Source organism: Cyclopterus lumpus, chromosome 5 (assembly GCF_009769545.1).
Source record: "Cyclopterus lumpus isolate fCycLum1 chromosome 5, fCycLum1.pri, whole genome shotgun sequence".
Taxonomy (NCBI): domain Eukaryota; kingdom Metazoa; phylum Chordata; class Actinopteri; order Perciformes; family Cyclopteridae; genus Cyclopterus; species Cyclopterus lumpus.
In genome coordinates this window covers 18,129,946-18,145,393 of record NC_046970.1, presented here as the reverse complement: position 1 = coordinate 18,145,393, position 15,448 = coordinate 18,129,946, and the positions used below count along the sequence as shown (strand labels likewise).

General features: G+C 41.2%; 1 protein-coding gene across 2 annotated transcripts in view; it reads left to right on the top strand.

The window, feature by feature from the left end:
• The window catches only part of poc1a (POC1 centriolar protein A), a 33,892-nt gene extending 23,820 nt beyond the window's left edge, over window positions 1-10,072 (top strand). The window contains exons 10-11 of one of the 2 annotated variants that reach the window (XM_034533247.1): window positions 396-662; window positions 8,881-10,072. In XM_034533247.1, coding sequence (XP_034389138.1) covers window positions 396-662; window positions 8,881-8,991 — 378 coding nt within the window. In that variant the 3' untranslated portion in view covers window positions 8,992-10,072. The remainder of the gene's footprint in view (window positions 1-395; window positions 663-8,880) is intronic. The other variant, XM_034533246.1, reaches the window with a different exon arrangement.
• The last annotated feature ends 5,376 nt before the right edge of the window (window positions 10,073-15,448 follow it).

Below are 15,448 nucleotides of genomic sequence, written 5' to 3'. Positions count from 1 at the left end.
CAATGCGTGAATGTCATGTTTCTGATTGTATTTATTGGTCTTGCCATAAGTTGCACATCTGACATGGTAGATGTGTCAACATTTGAAACTGTGCACTTGATTCACCCCTGAACATAAATACTTCTCAAGATATATTTATATGTTCAGAAAGTCAGCCTGTGATTCATCAGTCATCTCATTGGGCAATGTTTTCCTCAATAACCAAAGCCATCATTTTATTTTCAGTATATAAAATGATTGAGAGCCAATTTTATAAGTGTTGTGGTGTAGGAAATAAACAAATTACAACCCTTTTTTTTCTCTTTTTGCACTCACTTTTTTGACTCGTGTACATTTCAGTATCTCTGCACTCTGCACATCAACAACTCTTCACCCTCCTTCCTCTCTGTTTTTAGGCCTCTGAACCATCAGAACATTTTAATGGACAGGACTCCCACACTGCTGCCCACACTCAGAGCGTCAGCCACAGCAGAGCGCCTCATTCCCACACCTACAGACACCTCAGCAGCAGTTCTTCTTCCACCCACCAGCCACAGGCCCGGGGTTTACCACAGCATTCCCCCCAGGTCCAAGCACAGTCCCAGGCCTCAGATGGAGGGGTCCCCCCTGCTTTAGCCCGCACCCTGGATCACATCATCGGTCAACTGGATATTCTCACTCAGGTAAGCAGACGATGTGTTGATCTCCCAAACAGCAGGCATTGTGTTTTGGCTGTGCCACCCACTCACACTGCTCAGAACAAAAGCTTACTTTCCTTTCAACCTGCAGCCCAGAGATGGATTCAGCATCACAGACACAAAATATATGTTTTCAAAAGAAGAACAACCTCTTCCCTGCTGTTTGGTACTGCATCAGACTGGCACATTGACTCTACACAAGACGTAGGTGTCTGGTAGAGTTTATTCCTCACATTCATATTTACATTTCAGTATTTCATCCACAACCATCCTCTTAAGGAAGGTGAAAAACGCTGATACTGTCCACGACAAAGTCACTTGGTAAAAAGCTATTTTGCTAAGATGTTTTTGATGTTGAAGCTGAATGCACCACAAATACATTCCCATTCACCTCTGTGATCTGGAGGAGAAACTGGAGGAAGACAACAATTTGTCTTTCCATAGAAACCCTTTTTTGTCTGTTCCCAAGTAGTGCATGTTGATTAAGTACGTTAAGTATGAGATATTTGTACCTTGATGCGAGCCGAGATATTTACCATCTAGTTCTACACAGTGAGGTCTGAATAACTGTGCCGACAAAGCCAGACTAAACCAGAGCCTGCAGGACTAAGAATATATCCACGAACAAAAACAGACACGATCAACAATCAGTTACGATCCAATGGTCTGCTTCTGTTATTTGTATTTATGTTGTGTGTGTGTGTGTTTGTTTCGCTTCATAGATGTGATCATTGATGGATACTGAGACTCCTCACTTGTGGAGTAACTATTATAAGATACAGCAAAAACGTTTGACACTCAGCTGTTGGCACGAACCTGAGAGTACATTTGACACAAAGTAATCCCTTAAACTGTCCCGTGCCGTATGAAAGTAATCCACTGCAGCTTTTAAATTTACAACTCGTATGCATCTTTCTTGTAAACATTCGGTGCACTGGACGGCAATACATCTTTTTGTTGGCGTTAAGATTTTGTGATGGATATCTGAGGCTGCAGCCAGTTGCACTCTACCAGACCACACCTCATTCCTATCACCTATCTAATTTATTTTAGGTATCTACATTGCTGTTTTCCGGCTCATTGTTCAGATACTGTAAAAGTATCTGCCCATTTTCTTTAAGGTATTTAGTTTGAGCTTATTGATCACCAGATGAGTGATCGTGCACCAAAAGCTGTCGTGGTCCTAATCTCAGTGCAACTTCTAAGACCCTAAAAAAATAAATAAAATAACAACAACTCATGATTTATTGATTTGAAGGTGTGTGCATGTTACGCTTATCAACAGTATTTTCCAAAAATATGAGACATAATGTGCTATTTCTTCCATGAAATTGTATTAGCTTGTTGTTAGTAACAATACCACTGGATAAAGGTTCAAGTGCGACAATGAACTAAAGGAAATTTTTGAGTGAGATAAAGAGGAAGATGTAGAGTGAGAGAAACCATGAGGAGGACAGACAGATGGGAGGAGGTGAATGAGGAGAGGGAGCAGGGAGGTTTTGTTTGTTTTCCTCATGTATGTAGGGTTTTAGCTGCAGGTTGTGAACCTGCCCTGAGGGAGAATGCATCATTCATATATGAGTGCTGGCAGCACTCATAAGTGCTCAATGGCCACGCTGAGACGCAGAAACACGTCTTGAATGTGTGTGTTTCTGGCTGTGTTTTCTTCTTTCTTTCTTCTTCTTTCAAGCTGCAGTCTAGCATGTGGGAGCATTTAATATTGGCCCAGAGCAGCCAGGCAGCTAGCTAACCCCTCCCAGGGGGGGTGGTGCCAACCTCTTCCTTTCAAGCCCACTGTACCCCAACCCGGATACCAGATGGATCGTCTGCATCTGGTTTAATCCTTCTACTCTTTTAATGTTTGGTTTCATTCTTCTTCAATAGATTAGGACAAGAGATTGAGAGAGCTGGTAAACCATGTACGTGGTTGCTGTAGAGTTCTCTTTATAGTATATAGTATACCTATCTGACCATCTTAAGGTGGTCATTCAAAAAAAAAGCTTTGTTCTTTTCGTGTGGCCTTTCAGTGACTTTCAGTAGTGTCAATCCAGTAGAGGACACAGTACATGTACACCTTATACAGCGTATAACTTGTATTTTAATTGTCTTTTATTACTGTGCTGTTGCACCAAAGAGACTTGTGTTAAGAACTGATTATAAAAGTAAATACAACTAAAAAGAAAATCATACAAAAACACTACTGAGACGAAATGACCCTGTGGAGTGGAGACCTCTAGTCCTATAGTAGTGCTATGAAGCAGTTTAAAAAAAAAAATTATTTATTAGTGAGTCCCCATTTAGTTTATCTCATGCGTGCGCTCGGGGTGATGCCATTCACAGTCCGATATGGCTTCACTTTAATCCACCGATCAACAGGTGGTATGCACCGATACCCCAACAAAGGCACAAAAGACGACTGCAAGCTTGGAGACGAGTTAAAACAACACGTGTCAAAATGTCTTGTGCAAATGTTTTATGAGGAAGAAAATCTATTTAATACATTTGTTAGACCTGAAGGATACAATCAGTGCGTTTTGGTGAGTAACATTAAATGTAAACATCACTTTTGCAACTTTGATTTCCGACCCAGGTGCGGAACATGAAACAGAATAATTTCAAAGCCTGCATAAAATTCCCTAACAATGCAGCAATTAGCACAGCTGGTACCCGTACAGATGTTTACACTGGCAGATCTGTGACCTGCACCTCACCTGCTGTTTGATGATGAGAGCAAAAAAGAAAAAAGAGTGCGACCCCTGATGCTTTCAGTTCCCTAAAATAAAGACATTCCATACAAGGCATGTTAAAAGCAGCCCACTTCAAGTATTTACGAGACAAGTTTAATCAAGTTATGTTGCAGTTTACCGCCAAAATGCACTCGTGCTGTTTTTACAATGCACAACAAGGTGCACGTATAACATTATACTCATATAAAGTCACGCTTGTTCTAATTTCTGTTCAACTTTTGCTTAAATTAGGCGTCCTGCGAAGATTAGGCTGACAAAGTGACATTATTCATTTCTGCATTATATCCCTGCTCCTTTTGTACTTCTTTTCCCCAGCATTATTTTGTACTAGTACAGCTCTTTGTAACTCTAATAGTTGAGGAGACCGAGAGGGAAGATGATGAATTATTCACCGTTAGACTGACGCTTCCAAAGCCACAGTTTGCTGTGTTAGCTGCTTTTTCACTTGCCTGCCAATGTGTCCTTCTCTGTAATGCCCCCAAACTACCAGAGTAGCTAGCCACAATTCACAATTTTTTTTTGCTTAACAATGTGTGCGTCAGAATAGATATGAATAGATGTGGACCAGTCCACTGATTACATATTCCTGTCAAAGCAGAGCTGCAAAGAACAGAGAAAGAGAAAGAAACATTACTCAGAAAAGAGTCAAACCATTTCTGTGAAGTACTAGAAACCACTAAACCACTTGTTGACCAAATGCTTTCTGAAGAATTAAGTTGTCACCACAATGTTTGAGAGGTTTGGGGGAGGTTTAACCATAAATTTAGTAAAAGGTTCAACCTGCAAGCTACCCCGTTAGCATGCTATGAGAGCTAACGGTAACACCGGGCTGAAGCTTGTAACTGGTGACTGTGTGGCTTTTGATTGGCTTTCCGCCGATGCAATGTTTTTTAATCTGGTGATGGACGCTAACACCACAGCAGTGGCTGCATCAGTGTTTATGCCTGCAGGCCGGCGACGGCCGTGGCAGGAACCATTTTGGTGTCAGGTTCTAAGTACGTACCTATGTCCCACTGTCGTGAACGCAAGGTCGCAGGAAGGTTTGGAGGGATTTTGTTCAAATTCGAGACAAATGGCTGACTTTAGAAAGACTTTATAAATCCCAAATTGGGAAATTATTGAAAAGATGTGGTTGGACTTTTATGGTCAAAGTTCACTGATCCACTTCCTCGATACGTATGCGCTTCTGGTTGCTGTGCAACACGTTTGTCACTCTCCCCGCAAAGCTTGATCCTTCTGTATGATTTTATACTTTTCTGTATTTGTGTTTCAAACCTACATTTTCAGGTTGTTGACACGGTGTGATGCACAAGCTATATTTATTCAGTGTGTGGCCATGCGAAGAGAGAGAGAGCGAGTGATAGTGATGTGCTCAGAACGGACAGCAGTTGGTGATCAAAGCAGAGGAGAAATTAGCAGTGAAGTCGTCTCATGGGCGTAAATGTAGAGTGTAGGTTTCAGTTTGATCCTGAGTAAATGCCTCACCTCACTGAAGGGAGCATGAACTTCAGCCCTGGAGGCAAAATAAAGTCCCACACGTGAAGCAGGAAAGTAAAAAAATAACATTAGTTACAGTACTAAACCTTCGAGTCGTAATCCAAAACCCAAAAATGGTTGAAAATTGCATGGTAATACTGTTGAATATATTATTTGTCTCAAACATATCTTAACCATGTCATATGGTGCTTCTTGAGAGCAAATGTCACCGGGACTTTTAATATCCTGGATATTTTAATATCCAGGAGTTCACGTGATAGACACCACAACTAAACCTGTAACAATTTGGCCACAAATGTTGCACATTGACAATTAAGTCTTCCACACCAAGTGCTCAATCTATAAAGACTTAAATTACACCTTGTGGTGCAAGGCCAGAGTTTACCAACTGTTTTGTGTGAAGTAAACAGTGTCACTGCTCGTTGTCAATCAGTTGTAATTGTCTTTTTAATGTCAGTCATGTCCATTCATATACTAGGTTACAACTTAGTCTTCTTTCATTTTTTCTTTTTCTCAGTTCCTCAATCATTTTATGGGAACACTAAAACCAGTCTGTTATTTTTTACTCTCCTTTTTTAATTCTTGTAATTCACTTTATGGCATATTTTGTAATCCGTTACCCACATTTATTGAGAAAAACAGACTTTTCCACCTCTCCCCGGCACCAGTTTGCCTTTCTTTGACTCACAGACTATTGTAGTGTGTGTCATACCAAAGCTATGAGACTTTGTAACAGAGGCCAGTAATGCTCAGGGCGATGGAGAGTATAATGTGGTCTGGAAAGAAAAGAAAAACAGCTCCCTCTATTTTTAGGGGCATAAAGATTTGGTTTCTACTCCAGATGAAAACTATATGCCCATATAATGTTGCCGCTGCCTGGGGACACGTGCAGAATCACACACTCACACACACATAGCTGGCTGGGCTGAGGACTGGGTAGCCATATCAGGTTGGTAAGATAAACAGGGTGGTATTGATCTAGAAAACAGAGACAGGCAGAGAGAAGGAGAGAAGGAGAGAAAGAGGAAATACAAGCTCTTTCTCTTCCGCGATGCATGAAATAGCAGGAGATGTTATCTAGTTTGATGACCCAAAAGAAAACACCACTTTCCCGCACACTGTTGAAGGCACTAGGTGTGTGCCGAGTATGAGAGTATCTCAGGGATTTAACGATCCTTGTCAATTCCTTCATCATTGCGCGCTGGATTGTTCATGCCTGGTTGTGTGTGTTCGCTTGCATAGCTCTGTGGGGTTAAAGCAGGCCTTCGATAGCCAATTACCAAACGCAGCTGTATTGCTGGGACATGCTGCACATGGTGTCTCTGGTTTGAAAATGACTGCGTTTACAGTAATCTTAAGAAGAAAATAAAGGTGTTTAAATCAATGTTGAAATGGTTTGCAGGAAACCAGAACTAATAAGATGTTGTTTATTTAATAGTTCTGTATTTTAGCGGCCTTGAGTGAACACCATTTCTCATGGGCCCGCTGTTGCGAGTAAATATAATAGTTTGACTAAAGATGCGGGGAGTGGCAATTTGCTCAGGCACGTCTGTAATAACAGCAGGATAGAGAAGATGTTTTTAGACATCAGAGATAACATTTTTAAAAAAACAATTCAATGGATGTGGACGAAACAAGTTACAATGACGTAAGCACCCGCACATATTAAGTTTCATTGGAGCTGTAGTCTTTGTTGCTTAACTTTGATAAAATCACAAATAGCGAGTGCTAGAATGCATTTCAACACACTTTAAGTTGAAAAAATAAAAAGTTTTTCTTTCGACTTTTGTCCACCTATCAAATTACACCTGTACTGTCAATTTTGTGATTATTAAATGACATATGGTTATGATGTCAATAATGAAACACTCACTTTTTAATCTGAGTATTAAGCGTACGTTCGGTCCACTTTCCTAAACTTGTCTCTGGATTTCTTCCTTTTAACTTTTGTCCTTATTTGCATTTATGAGATTCTTTCTTGCTCTGTCTTTTCTCATTTGAATCAAAGGAATTTAAGGCACCCTGTCGTGAGTTAGCCGGTCGGCCGTATGCATGGACAAAATAATCATTTTCTTACGGCATGACAACATATGCATATGCTTTGATATTTATCAGATCTTAAAGATAGGGTTACTGTGGAGGGATAACACTGGAAAAATATTAAACTCATCAAAATAGTCCTTAAAAGAACTTCTTTAGTCAATGAGACATTGTGACAATAGGAGCCCTGATTGTATGAAGGGACCTTATAATTATGTGAAAGAGAGACATTAAAAAAATGAAGACCATCATGATCATATTAATTATATGTCATAGTTTTGAGTTACCTACTGTATAGTTTTAATGAACTAACCCAGCATCAGGTTATTTCACAATGAAACAAACTGGAAAGTGTGTTGATAAAATACTTTTCCCCCCTTTTTTTTGGTCTGTGTCTCTTTTTAATGTCTCATACACATCTGGTTTTATTTTGATAAATGACTCATCTCTGCGCTGCTTTCTAGCAATTTTAAAATTACACTCGTTCGCACAAGGAGGACATGAAAATCACAGGTGGAGACATTTTGACATATCTTTCACTCACTGGCCCAACTCTAGAGAGCCTTTGTCTGTTGGGGGGAAGACATGTTCACTGTTTAATTGTTCCTGCACTGATCCATTTATGTTGCCAAGCACTACTATCCATAACTGCTTACTAGCTGGGGTTGTGTTTGTCATCCGGCAACATTAGTTCAGTCAACAGTTATGTCAGAGATCCAGAGGAAACCGTTGTGTTTCCAGAAGATTCATTCAAATTACTCTTTTTAGCTTTTTCTTGTTTGTTCACTTTTTTCTGATGACGAAAAGAGTTTGATGAAATAAAAGTGCAGTACAGGAACTAAATCAATCATAAGCACACAATAATACGAGATGGTGTAATCACCGTCGTACGAGCGCAGCGCGGCAGCCATTAGCTAGCCAGTGGAGCACGCTCACTGGGACTCACTGGGACTCACTGGGACTCACTGGGACTCACTGCTCCGGTCAACATCACTCCACTATATCTTTACATGGCAAATGAGTGTTTGCTGCTGGATACATTTTCTAATCCTGTATACACAACCGTAAACAACTTCAGACAAGATTAGCTAAACGGTGATTGGCTTAACTTCCTCAATTTGTCTTCTTTAAAACCTTCAGGCTATTCAAATAATATATTAGTATAATAGTATATATATTAGTAATATGCTTTCACCCAAGGCTCTTAAGCTAATAAGTTATCGAACTGGCAGCCAACTATAACAAGTTAAGTATTGTAGTACTTTGCTCAATTCTCCTTATCTTGCTCGAACTCTGAAGAAAATGACTTCTTTGTATTTGTTTTAGATGATAAAAGACTGATTACGTTACTTCCTTAATGTTAGATACAATAAAATATATAAACGCCAGCTCCCCCCTCAGTAATCGGTTCATTCAGATGGTGAAATTACACCTGGGTGCTCCTCTGGTAAACAGGCTCCGATGGCACTCGTGCACAACAAATGCTGTCACTGTTGGAGGATGCTGAGAGGAAAAGTATGTCGCACTGTGATCTCACTACCCACACATGCCCGTCCTGTTTCGGATAGCGACCTTCTTGTATTCTCTGTGCGCGTAAGAGTGTTTATGCAACTGTGTGAGAGGGAGAACAAGAGAGAGTGCGTGCCAGACACAGAAACTCTGCTGTTTTCGGCTCAGGCGGCAGATCTCGCTACGATAATCAGCTGGATTGTCTTGCATGCACAACATCTGTCTCAAACACACACACATACACACAACTGCCTCTTTCACACACACAGACCCAGCCATTATATAGTCATTACTGTCAAGCTGATGCTGTACAGCCCTCTCTAACATTCTATTTCTCTCTTATCCATCTCCTTCCTTTCCCCCCTTCTCTTTCTTTGTCGTGTCCCTCTCCTCTTGTTGCCTCCTACCAGACGGTTTCGATCTTGGAGCAGCGTCTGACGCTGACAGAGGACAAACTCAAGGAGTGTTTGGAGAACCAGATGGAGATCGGTCTGCATCTCCAGAGACGAGAGGAGGCCTAAAGATGGCGTCCCCAGAGAGAGGTTGAGCTGTGGTGTGAGGGAAATTGGGTCGCAGCGGCACCATCAACAGAAACGCGTATGCAGTACTCGCTGGCTGCTGTTGTTGGATCACACGTAAAAAAATGTGCAAACTTGCACACGGTCTGGAAACATTTTCCTGACTGGACTTCAAATGCACACTGAGCCTTACTGCTGATGTACCGCGCCTAGTTGTTTCACAAAGAGATATAAGAAGTGAAGGAGTTGAATATTAGAGAAGTTGTTCTTCTACAAGAGTGCTGAGAGCGCAGTCCCATTTCTGCTGACGAAGGACCTGCTGCTACAAGTCACTGTGTGTGTGTGTGTGTGTGTGTGTGTGTGTGTGTGTGTGTGTGTGTGTGTGTGTGTGTGTGTGTGTGTGTGTGTGTGTGTGTGTGTGTGTGTGTGTGTGTGTGTGTGTGTGTGTGTGTGTGTGTGTGTGTGTGTGTGTGTGTGTGTGTGTGTGTGTGTGTACACACGATGGGTGCCTGTACAAAAGTGTAGACACATGCAAAAGACTTCCATACTTGCCTTTGCACTACACGTGTGGGTGTTTTAAAATCTAGTTGTGCAGGATCACGCAGAATGGCATCAGAAGGAAATGTTCTTTTTTGTCAAAAAAAAAGCACATAGACTGTGAGCGGTAATCACAACCAACATGTTACTCACAGTTATTATTTTATGATGCATTCAGGCCAGCACAGGGATTTAATCATTTCCAAATTGCAGAAAGAGGAGAAAGAGGAACCTGAATTTGACCTTATTCGGCTTACGACTGAGAGCCACAGACAGGCTAGGAAAGTCTGAAAGTATTGAGAGATGAACTAACACATTGTTGTCTCCTGACTGGATCACAATTAAACAAAATGTAAAATAAAGGCAGTTTATACTTTAAGTTGAAATGATGGCACAAGTTCAGAATGGCTGATTGTAATTACTGCAGTTTAAAAGATAAGTGTCTTGTTCCGTCCCTTTAAGCCCTTTGTCTGAATTTTTTATACAGTGGAATTAACTTATTGTGTACCTTCTTTAATAAATGTTTTTCACTATTATCTCTCTGAAATCAGTTGATAAAAGGAATCTGGTTGCTCTTTCACAACACTAAGCTCTTTTTGTGTAACGAGTGAAAGAGCGTTTGTTTTCATAACCATTGCCAAATCGATGATGTCACCAAGTTACTTTTAAAGTTTCCTGCTCTGATTGGTCCACAGAGCTCGAGCGGTTAACCAAGAAATCCTGACTTTTCTGCCTTTATTGTTCTCAGCAGAGATGTTAAGCTCATGAGCCGTGAGCTGTCATCAAGTGCTCATTTTCAACCCTTTCTTTGCCAGATTTTGAGTGATGATTTATTACAAAAACATCGGGGTGGCAGCTATATTCACCTGCCCTGCTTGTGTCCAAAATCCTTATGTTTTACCCACTGAGTAATTTACGTAACCTGACCGCTGATGCTGGATCAGTACTTTTATTTTTAGACGCTCAATGAAAATGAGCCCGAGGCCACGCTTAGACGCACGCTGTGCTTTCTCCAGGAACAGATTCACCTGAGCCATAAAAGACCTATTCATTCATTGGACTTTTTTATTGAACAAACTGGTACTATGTTTGCATAGTACTGTAATGAATTATACTGGGTCCTATTGTGGAGGTCTCAGAGAACAGCGTGGTGTCATTAAGAGGGGAAAATATTAATGACTGTTTCTTTAAGAACCGACTCGGGCTCTGCACTGATGGAAAAAGAAGAAAAACAAAACCGGAATTCTGGAGCTGTGCTGCCGGGCCCACTCTCTTCCTTCCTGTCTGGGGCCCGAGGAGACGCACACACACACACACAAACGCACACAAACGCACACACCACACACAGACACACACTCATGCCAGAGAAAACGGCTCCCTTTACTATGGGCCTCAACCAGACGGCCTGCCAGAAGCTCTAGTGGAGGAGAGGGGGGGGCTGAAAGAGTGGGTTCAATAAGTGTGTGTGTGTGTGTGTGTGTGTGTGTGTGTGTGTGTGTGTGTGTGTGTGTGTGTAACCTTGGGAGTGGGGTCATTTCTGCAAAGTGAGGAAGACCTTAAGGCCAGACATTCACAGAATTGTTTGAGTGTTACAGGAATAAAGGTTTTTAGGGTAGAATTAGGTTTAAGTTCGAGCTTACACGATTAATCAGTAAGTCAGTTGACAGAAAATAGGCAACTATAATCTATAGTAACATTTTAAGTAGAAACACCAACTCTTCCTTGGTTGGTTGCAACATTTCTGCTGTGAGGATTTACTGCTTTTTTCTGTTTTATATTATTGTGAACGGAAAATCTTTGAGTTTTGGACGTTTGTTCTGAAAAAACAAGACCTTTGAAGACGTCACATTGAACTCTGAGAGGATGTGATGCCAAACTATTAATCATGGGAATAACTGGAGTATTAACCGAACGTGAAAATATGTTTAAGTTGCAGTCCTGGTTCAGTTAAGGGTGAGGCCTCTGTGTAGTGTTTTGGCATCTGATAAGCTTTCACACTAATGGATCTGTTAGAGTCCTCACAAATATAGCTGTACAAATGCGTGAGTGTGTGTGCGTACATGAAAAAGAAAAGGGGAGCAAAGAGAAGTTGGAGAGCAATCCTCTGTAATATGTAGCCCATGTGTGGCCCACAAGAGTGTGTGTGTGTGTTTGTGTGTTTGTGTGGGGGTTGGTGATCTTATGGAGAACATCTGGATATGTTTTTCCTGGTGCGCTGTGGTCGCTGCTACTGCTTTCCTGAGTGTGTGTTTTACTAGTTAAGTGTGTAAGTTTTTGCTCTCCGACTCGGCTCCTCTTGGCTTTTTTGTGTCCTTCAAACATTGTGTCATATTCTGACTTTATGAGATTAAAAAGATACCGGGCCACTCTCACGGCCAAGCCTGCTGCTGTGTCCTGGGGGCAGCAGGTGGAGGCTGCGCTGCCGTAGATAGTTTCTTCACTGTCGCTCCCTGGTGAAGAAACAGCCGGATTAGTAAAGAGGAACCAACGGAGAAGAACATAGAAGAAGTCTGCGTTCTATACTAAAGTTTCCAGTGAGTAACACAAAGCCCAAAGAGAAGTTCATAAAAACCGACCGACAGAACAATGTAAACACCCAATAGCTACACAAGTGGCTGATACGAATGTCAGGTTGTCAGCTATAAGAGCTGGCGATCAACAGATATGTGAGTTTTCAAAGCAACATGAGGAACAAGTCAAGCCCCAAAGAAGCCTTGTGTGTCCAAACTGCAGCTGCATTGTTTAAAAAAAGTGTTTGTGGGTGTTGTGTAAATAAAACCATGACAAATACTGGTACATCTTTTTCATAAAGTCTGGATTTTCTACTGTGTTATTTTGTGGAGGCGGGACACTCACCCTGAAATAAAGAGCACCTCTACTAACATTAGAAACAATTAATGCACTTTTGAGAAATAAAAAAATTAATTTGAAGGCAAACGGGTGCTTTATCATCGACCAAATTGAATGAGACACGGACCTTTATTTGCTATGTAATTTATTGTGATTGCTTCGATAGACCTCTCAGCAACAAAGTCACATGAACAATAGCAAACAGAAGTACAGGTGTGGACATGCTTCACGGTCTTTACACAACCTTTTAAAAAGAGGAGAAACTTGTTTGAGCCTCAGTCCCGCCATGTCTTCTCTGACCACTGCTGGATTTGGCAATATTCCCCAGTGTCTCATTTCCTGTCCCCCCCCCTCCCTCTCTCTCCCCTCATCGCCTCCCACTCCTTCACCCTCTGAGACTAAGCCAAGCTTGTCGGCCGTTGGCTGAGGTTTGGCGCTGGGCTTCTCCAACCCACGCCTCAGCTTCTGCTCCAAAACTATCTTTTCCATCGTGAATGCACGGCGGGAGTGAGGTTTCTTTTTTTTTTTTTTGTAAGTCGAATACAACAACAACAACAACAAAAAAGGCTTTTAATCTTGTTGACCAGCCAGCCCCTTTTGGCAATCTGAAAAAAAAGGTGCTGCAGCTCTTGTGAAAAGTTGTTCACACTGCCCTCTTATCATCAGTTTATTTCCGGATTCATTTCAGGGGACACAAACTTAAATGTGTCCACATCTGCTGCTCAGCAAAGATTGCCATTGTATACACATATATAATGTATATTCACTAAGTATATAGTTAGGGGAAAGTCCTTAGTAGAATATGAAACTACAGCGTCTGCAGTGGAACCTCAATGCCTCTAAATCTCACACACTTCTCAGGTAATACAAATACAACCAGCTCACACACACGAGGTGTGTAAATGTGTGCTGAGAGTGTAAAGTTGATGACCTACTTTACAACGAGCCAGCCCATAAAACAAACTGAGATAACTCTGTTTCACCTGCCTCTCTAAAGGTTGACCGCTCTGACACATACCCACCATTTAATTCAGAAATGTGTCTAATAGTGAGATTCCATGTGTGTATGATACTTTCTAGAATAATACTTACCTGAATGGGTGTGTATCAGGCTTGCATAATACTCTCATAACTGTATAAAGAGCTGCAGGCATGATCATTTTTTGTAGGCCAACCAGGAAGTTAGCGTCACACTGGTTTCCTCGCCAAAAAAAGCTAATGAAGAAAATAAAAAATAAGCTCTGTGGCAAAACATTTACTTGCAAAATAATCTCCACAATTTAAATGCGCGTTAAAGCTTGAAAATGTACAGGTTTAATATTAACTGATTTATTTTATATCTTAGAACAAAAAACGTTAAAATCTCTTTCTATTTCAGTTTAGTTTAGTTTTGTTTTAGTTTAGTTATGATGGAAATGAGTAAGAGACATCTGTCGAAACGTCATTCAAACTATGAACCACCCGGGAAGTTTGGAAGTTTCTCATATCAATTCAACTGCTTCATATGTTTCATACGTTTCAGGTCACTTCAGGTCAAGTGGAAGCTGCGCAGCATTCAAATGTTGATTTAGAATTCTAATGTCAACATCATGAATGAAGCTTCCAACGATTCGCTTCAGCCCAAGAATTGTTTATGAGTTTCATATTCTGTTTACTGATCAGGAGGGAACTCTGCTCTCTATTTGGCCGCCGTTTAGGGGTGGAAGACCCCGAAAACCTTAAAGTACCCTACGTCTACACTCGCAGACACAAAATGATGAGGAGAGGAAAAGTTGAGCGCAGACACAGACGAATTTACACGAGGCGTAAAATCAGCTCTTGTGACCTTAACATAATACCTCACCGTGCACTGCAGCTGTATTATCATGGCCAGAAAGCCAACTCGCATCCAAACTGATTTTTAACTTCCACATATGGCAATTACATTCCTAAATCTTGAGCATTCAGATCCCTTATTGTGTTTATGTGCCAGCAGTAGTTATGAGGTTGCCTGTATTTACTTTAAAATGTCTGGTTACGGTTGCGCTGATGCAACTCTTGCTAGGGCTGAAACAGAGATATAACAGATCATTAGTGTGTTATTTGGCCACCTTTGACCATCAGTCTTTTGTCCGGCCTCTCAGCTGTCACAATATCATAATGGGGTGAGGCTGAGGGTGTGTGTGTATGTGTGTGTGTGTGTGTGTAAGGGAGAGGTGAGGAAGGAGTTAACACACGATGACTCACCTCAGTGCTTTTACAATCTTGCTTACATAGTTACAGTGTGTTTGCTCTGCAGGTTGATTAGATACAGTAAGCGTACAGGTGGTCTAAAGAAACGATTTAAAAGTTCAAATAAGGAGTCGTTCACAATTAATGTTGCCTTTGTCATGTTGGCTCAGCGATTTATTAAACTGGGAATAAAACCAGTCAAATGTGTTTTCTGGATCTGCTCCGGGCTTGGAGAGCAGCACAGGGATTTGGAGGACAGGTTGGGTGACTCAGTTTTAGGGTGGATTTCTATTGTTAACCCTTTGACTGTCTACCTGCTCCATTATGGTCTGTAGACTTGTTGTTTGGCAGTAAGCAGTTCTCTTGAATCAAAGAGGTGCTGATCTTGCCTTGTTCCCTCGCCATGTTTCTCTAAAATGATGTTTATAGACAACTTATTTGCATTAGCAGATACATTCCCAAGCGACTCAAAGCACTTTGTTAAAGTGAGGGAATAATCATGGTGTTTGGTTAAATATTGTATGAATCGACAGTGACATGAAACTCAAGACGGGATGTATAAACTTTCTACGGCAGTGAGGCGGTACTAAAAAATTAGGTGCTTTGACCTAATTGCGTGCTATCATATTGATATTTAGCATGTATAATGTTCATCACCTCACCTGTTGGTGGCGCTAGAGGAAGGGTCAGGGCATTATCAAAGGATTCCTTCACTGGGGACCATGAATGTACAGTATGTACAAAATGTCATGAATATTCATGAAAACCGTTCTTAAGATATTTCAATCTCAACCAAAGTGGTGGATCGACCAACTCGTGAACAATGAAACCGAACCACGGTATGTCCGTAATTTGAATCAAA